At 33.9% G+C, this 8,609-nt stretch overlaps 1 protein-coding gene across 4 annotated transcripts in view; it reads left to right on the top strand.

The window, feature by feature from the left end:
• Nucleotides 1–1,441: 1,441 nt before the first annotated feature.
• LOC149788565 (DALR anticodon-binding domain-containing protein 3-like) overlaps nt 1,442–8,609 on the top strand; it is a 42,530-nt gene continuing 35,362 nt past the window's right edge. For 3 of the 4 annotated variants that reach the window (XM_089974607.1, XM_089974606.1, XM_089974605.1), the window contains exons 1-2: nt 1,442–1,638; nt 7,446–7,762. In XM_089974607.1, the coding sequence (XP_089830733.1) occupies nt 1,447–1,638; nt 7,446–7,762 (509 nt within the window). In that variant the 5' untranslated portion in view covers nt 1,442–1,446. The remainder of the gene's footprint in view (nt 1,639–7,445; nt 7,763–8,609) is intronic. The other variant, XM_089974608.1, reaches the window with a different exon arrangement.

The raw sequence follows: 8,609 nt of genomic DNA, 5'->3' as shown, positions 1-8,609 counted from the left end.
CTAAAGTTTATTCTAAACTTTAATGATAATGTCTGTGTCTGTAATTCTAGGATTATTTGTATTTGGGATTTAATTCGTAATACTGTAAGTTCCTTCTTTCAAATACATTCTTACATTGTACTCTAGGGAAATAAATTATTTGTTAAATTTGACAAAGCTTGTTGCTACTCGCTCTTTTCTATTAAAAATTTTAAGATCATAGATTCTTAATAGAATAAAAAGGTTGAAATTATTGCACAAATGATAAAGATAAAACTGGCTCAGCCATATTATCAATTCAAAGTGCGTTAGGGATGGATTTTTACCAGTTGTCATTGACAGATTACTGGATAAATCCGGATGTAAACCAATATGGTTGTACGCTGTAAAATTATTTGGTGAAAGAGTTAAATTTTGTCAAAAATAACATAATGTCTCTCACAATTAACATATATGGTATTCTTAAAATTGCATTTAAAAGTAACCACTATTAATAATCACAACTTTAAATTGCTAAATGAAAATGGTTTTAAAAAAATACACAAAGCTATACTGCCCCCAAAAGGAACGCCCTTCTTGATTGGCATATACATAAACAATATTCATAAATATATAATATTCATAATATAATAATAATAATAATATTCATAAACAATATTCATAAACAATACATGAATAAGGTAGTTCTGTTACCAAATCTTCTATGTTTGAGTTTAAATTCTCAGCAGCTAAAATGAAGAAACAGATTTATCTTGTATTCATGGAAATTATTTTTGGCCAGCAGAGCGTCAACTTTTCCCAAGACTTTTTGAATCCGCGCATGAAGTTCCTTTATACCAGTACATGTTTGCATGTGTGAATCTTAGGGACCATAATTGATTTCAGATGGGAATGTGTTACTAAATTAGTTGCCTGGTTGAAAAAGCAAACATAATGATACTACAGTGTGTGTTTTAAATATTTCAGCCTTAAAATCAAGTGAAAGTATCTGCTATCTTTAATTTTATGACCATTTACTAAACTCACTTTCTTGTAAGTGTAATGTTATTTGTCATTGAAGAATAACTGCAGAAGGCGTTCTATACTATTTATTAAATACAAGACATCAATACAGTTAGGAAGGGGAGAAAAGTCTGCACTGAATGTATTTTTCCCATGGAACATAAACTCTTGTGAATGTATAACATGAACCAGCCGTTGGTGTGTATCAGTTGTAATCCAGTGTGGAACATCTGATTACTTTTACTGTCAAGTGATATTTCCAAGCTAATTAGATTAAGGCTTACACTACAGTAAGAAGCTACGCTTTCATGAGAATAACTTTCATAATTAATAGATTTTTATTTTTAGATAAATAGAATGCTAGAGTCAGATTTCGTGTTTCTTTTCGGAAATCATTTTAGTCTCAGACTCCATAAGCGAACATTCTCGGTTCTTATCCTTGAATGTTGCATACTGAAAACAAAGATGGAGGACTCGGGGTTTAATTTTACATGTTTGCAAACGAACTTTCTACGACAGCTTGAAAATACGTTGATTAATGAACTCAATAAGACTGGATTTTCCATAGATGCAACTTCATTCATTCGAAAAGTAAAAGATTTGAGCCATGGTGACTTTACTGTACCCAGAGGTTGTCTACCACACATCGAACCGCAGGTGTGAAAAAACAAACGTGTTAGCGTCGTGAATGGTGTGTGTGTGTGTGTGATTAGGATTTATAACGTATTTCTTTTACATTTTTTTTAGTCATATCGCTACGATGTCTGTAATGTGGCAGTTTATAGTTATGTCTAGCAGTGAGGCATCTATAGTCCTACATGGAAGACCTTGACGCTGATATTTATGTTGTGGGCGTCAAAGTCTTACAGCCTAACTAACGGCGCTGTGTAGCGTGTTTTGATGTCTACTGACATCGTTACGAAAGTCAAATTTTTAGGAATATTTCACACAACTCACAACTAAAATAACGACGCTTTTCTACAAAGTAAAGTCACGATGTTTTAGTTAGACTTTACATACTCGATGTCTTTTTTCTAATAAATTCAGATTCTCATGAAAGAAATGGACTGTTTTCATGTATCGTTGGCCTACATTTCAGTTTGCTGGAATGTGATGAAAGCCGGAAATGCTGAAATCGGGATAAGTTGAAATATCATTCTTTAACGAAACGAATAAAAATATATTATGCCTATTGGAAATGTAAGCAGTGGTTTGTTTCATTCAAGAAACATCCCCAACATGTACCTACTTGAACTTACTTCGGCAGTCTTGACTACCGTCGCATTGCAACAAATTCAAATGTATGTCAATGGAACGTGAAAATGCATCCATTTGCAAGTATCATTTTCATTCCACCAGGATAAAGACAGCACAGTAAGTATATTGATTGCACATAAATTAGTGGAAGAGTGTCGATATAGGCTGCCAAGTGTTTGAGATGTTCCTGAAACTTTGATTACTCATTCCTATGTTAAAGACATCAAAACATGCTATACAAGGCCGTTATTTGGATAGTAAGACATAGCACAAAAACAAAAATAACATGTGCTATGTCTTACATTGTAGGACTAGGGCATTTAGTCCTACATGTAAGACCTGATGCTGTATTTAGCACCTAAACAAAATCAACATGTAGCACTATGGGGCATAATGCACAGACATGTCGCATGATGTCCCACCTAGTCATATTATCCTGACACCAGGCCGACCAGTCCTAACAATAACCTCTTAATGCTGAGCGTCAAGTGAGGGAGCTGTTAGTACCATTTTCCATTTTTGTAAGTCTTTGGTATGACTCTGCCTGGGATCGAACCCACGACCTCTCACATTCGAGGTGGATGCTCTAACCATTAGGCCACCATAGCAGTTGTTGCAAATGGTAAATTGTTATGTATCGAAAATATATTTATGCTAGCAGCCTGAAAATGTGATAAAGAAATCTTTTTTTAACTGGACTTCAGTAATGCGGACACTATATATTGTGGTCTTATTATGTTTTGGAGTTCTATGTGAGACCAACAAGTAAATCTCCATTTTATTTTCCCTTGATATTTCTGGTAATGGAATTGTCAAACACAACACCCCACCCAAACCCGGAGATCTTGTTGGTCTAAGTTCTATCGTATAACATAAAATACCCCACACTACCATAAAGCTAATTTAAAAAAGACCATGAAATTTCAAATTGGGAGTGAGAAAGCAAGGCTCTATTGTTTATCTAGTGCAAAAATTGCATATGTCGGCACATTCTTAACAATGCCAGTACTATAGATGGGAATAACTTGTATCAAATTGTGATTGGAAAGAAAAAATAAAAAACTAGTATTGATGATAATAGAGACATGACTGTAAATATGCATTAGATTCATTCTTGATTCTGAGGCTGCGGTATTATTTTCTTAAATTGGCAAAAATTCTGCAATACAAATGATCTTGAACGTTGTATATCTTGGCTATTTTTAATACTACTTAATGTGTTTGATATAGGTTAAAAACAGGTTAAAAATTATAAATTTTGTTTTAAAATAATTCTGATCATTACTAAATTTTTCCGCATAAAAAATCTGTTACATGTTGATTTTTTTCATTTTTTTAACTTATCTTCATTCCTTTAAATTATTTGAATAAAAGAAAACTATTCTGAATCATAATTCAAAGATTTCTAAAACTTAAATTACCAACATTCCACCTGTTTATGGAACATAATGTAGCATTGTGTTAAATTTAGCTTTAAATATTTTCTCATAATGAAACTAATCAAACTTTTCATTATACTCAAATCAAATCATATTTTGCCTGTTGCTATTACCATTTGATTATCATTTGAATTTGGTATTAATTGTTTGCAGTTTTAAAACATTATTGGTTTGGAAATGTGTCATCTCTTCTAGATTTGAATTGATGACTTTTAATCTTTCTGCATTAATTAAAAGTAAAGTGACATTTTTTCCCCTTAAGCAGAATGGAAAAGAATGGCCTACTTGCTACTAATGTATATATTTTCCTCCCAAATTACTCTTTTTTTAACTTAGATTTCTGCTCAGTTGATAACTTTTCTATTTAAAGAACAAAATGAGTTTAAGCTCTGTTTTAATTGTTTTATGTAGTTAGGGGCTCATTTTACTTTTTTATGGGGATATTTTTTGGCCATGGACTGTGTACAACTCCCTAGAGTAGATATTAACTCATAACTAATATTAGCTACCACATATCAGATATCTGTCATAAAACATATTGCAGCATCTCAACCATTTTCTGAACATTAATACTAAGCTACTGATCTACACATGCGTTATTAGTGATGAGGCTGTGTGTAAGACTGGCAAAGACCATGGGCAGGTATATTAGTACTTACACTGGAGTCATAGTCCAGGGTGCCTCTCTAGTCCTTTACCAGTTTTAGTAGTTTGTAATGTAACTTACCTATACACTGGCTTCTTTAAAAAAAACTATCTTAGTTTTTACTGGTAATTATTTCCAGTCAATCAACAGCCTTGATGCATTGAAATACAACACTGTTTACACATATAGCCAGGTTCCATGCTTCGTAAAATAATTTGTGGCTGTGCCTATATATTATTTATATGAAAATATATGTGTATTTTGTTTTCCAAACTTTTTGTTATTTTTATGGATGAAATGTCAAAATACTGAGTCAGCACTAGGTTTGGTATGAGTAAAGGGTAAAAAAATTGTGGGACCATTCTTTCTCAGTGTTGGACATGTCATATACTTTCATATTTATCATAGATGTTGGGACATGATAAAATAATTTAAAAAATTCTTGTCCCAGAACTTATGGTGAAATTTTTTTCACATAGGTCATATGTTCAAAGACTTAAGAAACAAAATAGAGTTGAATTTGTGCCCCCCCCCCCCCCCGCACATTGCAATAAAATAAACAGAACGCTTATTTGATAATAAAATGAAAGGAACTAAGCTTGTGTTATTATCATTTATTTCTCCTTTTTTTTTTCATCATGATCAGTGAAGAAAACAATATATCCCTAACTCCGTATATGTAGCGTAGGCATCCATACTGTAGCATGTATCACTTATGTCAGATAACACATAACACATTTTTCATTGACATAAATATAGAGAAACAAATCCTGTTTGGTCATACTCAAAGGTTTGAATATGTCATCCAACTGAAAACTGGATTCAAACAAGAAAGGGAAATATCAACTGATTGCTTGAAGGCATGTTCCATTCACTCATGACATGGTATTAGGTGCAAAATAACGAGTTTTAAATTTTTTTTATTTTATACAAAGTCAGCTGACATAGGGAAGCCAACTTTAGTTCCTTTTTACTGGTATTCAAGGGAATTTTTAAAGTAAAATGAAACAATGGAAGAATCTTTAAAGTGACACAATATAGTGTTTCATGCTTCATTGATGATGCAGTGTTGTCCAGGAGATCTGGAGAAAATAAAATCATTCAGTGAATTCATGAAAGCCAGAAGAGAAGATGAATTCGCTGATGATACAATCATTAGCATGGATGAAATCCCAGTGAACTTTGATCTCATTTCTGGATGGACAGTCAATAAGATGAATGTTAAAAGTGTGAGAATTAGCAGAACTGGTGCAGATTTTTTTTAAAACTCTGACTTTATTCCTTGCAGTTTCTGCTTAAGGAGTTTTGTTGCTTCCAATGATAATTTTTCATGGCATGAAAAAGCTTAAAAATATTCATGCACCAAAAAGATGGATCTTACGTGAGCAGGAGAAAGGTTGAGTTGATGAGATGCTGCTGCAGTGCATTAAAGAGTTTTATCTCAACTATACAGTTTTATAATTTTTAAAAATAAAATTTAAAGTTGGAGTGCATTTTCCTACATGTATTTTCAAATAATTTGAAAGGTGTCCCACAACTTATGACTCGAAAAAACAATGTGTCCCAGAACATAAAGTGCACACACAGAAAAACTTAAAAAATTAATTAATGGTATCTCAACAAATACGGTGTTCCAACATATTTGTTAAGGGACCCACATGGTCGAGTGGTCTGAAGCGCTCACTGTTACAGATCACTGCCATCTCACCTCTCTCTACATGGGTTCGAGTCTTGGGCTCAGCCAGTGTGGGTATGTGAGAAAGGTTGCTGGTAGCTTCTCGTGGGTTGATGGTTCTTTCCGGGGTTGTCCTGGGTTCTTCCTCCACTGTTTATACTGGCTGCGATGTAGAGCATATTTTGTGCTGAAAAATGACATTAAACCCTATGACAGCAACAACAACAACATATTCATTGAATATGGTATGAACATATGTCCATCAGACATTTGCTATTTCTTTGATGTTCCTATAAATTGAAAAGGATATGAGTTTATACCTTAAAATGTCTGAAATGATTCTTAAAAATGCACTGATGCAAGTGAAAGTCAGTTCTTTGAAAGTATATGGGTTTACTGAATTTTGTATGTAATAAATTATCTGTTGGAATAATACTTGGTTCATGCAGACCTTATTAATGTGGTATGCATGACTTCATCCTATTTCTATTCTTCATTTTATTGAAGAATTGGGTTTACTTGTTGTTCACCTCTGCTATTTATTCTTAAGTGTTTGCTGTAGCTCTTGTGCTTCTACTGTCCTATGTTCTTACTTTCATCTTTGATGGTAACCATTATCTTTACATCTTACCAGCTAGTCCTACTTCTTTTGGGATGTTGAGACACTTACATCTTGAATATTTCTACTTTTTGTAACAGAGTAACAGATATTTGTTATTCTTTCTTAATGTCCATCATTCATTTCGTTAATGTTGGACCAACGTAAAATGGTCACAAGCCTGCTCAGGAGGTGGGTCCTTTTAATATTATCTGTCTGATTGGTTAAGTTTTTGAGATCTAGTACCCAGAGTCCTTCATATATCACCACTCGTTATCATAGACGCTGATAGATAATTGTTGCTGATTCAGCTAGCATTGTCACTGACCTTTAGTCGAAACTTCTAAAAAATTTGTTCACTTGCTGTACTTCGGTAAATCTTGCATCCATATGTGATTGAGTGAATCGGTTTGTGCTGGCAGGTGTTGGCTACCTTCAGATATTTCCATTGCAACCATGTTGGGTCATTCCTTTAGTATTTGTCTCAAAAGTATACATATCTTGCACTCCAGCATATTTTAGTATGAAGCTGGTTTTAATCAGTGAGAGGTTTGCCTGCTTCTGTTATAAATCTATAAGATTTCTAGATCTCTAAAATTGGCATTGAAGTTCCACAGATGCCAATATACTTTGTGAATGTTTTCTATTTTGGGAGTTCAGTTTTAGCACTTAAGCAGTTTCCCAACTACATTATTACATCTGAAATAAAAAATATATCTTTTACAATATTTTCTCATTTCTCCCAGCAGGATTATCCTAATTTAAAAAAAAATGTTTTAATCAACTTAACAACAATGTCCAGTACCCTCAGTGTTGTATCATGGATTTAGAATTGGATCCTTTTTTCAGGCAGTTGAAGAAACCAAAACATTGTTGCTACAAAAGAGTCAAAACTGGGAACTGAAAATTGGAAACATCACCACAGATCCATACAATGTTTTTATATTCCATCTGAGACGACCAGACTGTTTCAAACATGCACTGCAAGAAGTTCTACTTCAGAAAGAGGCATATGGGATTAATTTTATTTCAGTGAAAAAGTCAATTCTTCTCAGCAGTTCCTCATTCTTTGCCCTAAGGGAGAAGACAGTGGATGAGATTTCAATTGATACACTGCGCTCCATAGTCCTACTTCAGCACATCTTACTGTTATTGAAGGCTCATGGGTAGGTAGTAAGAGTTTAAGTTACATGGTGAATTTTCTAAAGGAGACAGTATTAGCTCACTAGCTCAGTGTGTATATCCTACATTGTGATTCAGATGACTCCAGTCTTTTTCACTGATTGCATGCATATCATCATCATGGGACATGATTCTATAGTCATACCATCATCATGGGACATACAATTCTATAGTCATACCATCATCATGGGACATACAATTCTATAGTCATACCATCATCATGGGACATGATTCTCTAGTCATACCATCATGGGACATATGATTCTATAGTCATACCATCATCATGGGACATGATTCTATAGCCAGACCATCATCATGGGACAAATGATTCTATAGTCATACCATCATCATGGGACATACAGTTCTATAGTTATACCATCAACATGGGACATATGATTCTATAGTCATACCTTCATCATGGGATATATGATACTATATGCATACCATCATCATGAGACATATGATTCTATAAGCATAGCAGCATCATTGGACATGATTTTGTATGCATAGCATCATAATGGGACATGATTCTATATGCATAGCAGAATCATGGGACATAGGATTCTGCATGTCTAACAGCTTTGTGAGACATGATTATCTCTGAATTCCAGCATCATGTTACATGATTTTGTATGCATAGCAGCAATCGTGAGACATGATTTTCCAGGCATAGCAGCATAATGGGACATACAGTTTTGCATGCATACTAGCTTCATGAGACTATTATAATCAATACTGGGGTTTGGACCGAGACAAGGAAGTCCCAGTCAAGTCATTATATTATTTGTCTCCCCACAAGGCTATAACCCTGTGACTGGGATTTCCTTGTCA

The sequence above is a fragment of the Sinohyriopsis cumingii genome, chromosome 11 (genome assembly GCF_028554795.1).
Source record: "Sinohyriopsis cumingii isolate HCF-2022 chromosome 11, ASM2855479v2, whole genome shotgun sequence".
Classification (NCBI taxonomy): Eukaryota; Metazoa; Mollusca; class Bivalvia; order Unionida; family Unionidae; genus Sinohyriopsis; species Sinohyriopsis cumingii.
Note: the sequence above shows the minus strand (reverse complement) of the source record. Positions and strands in the feature narration are given on the sequence as shown.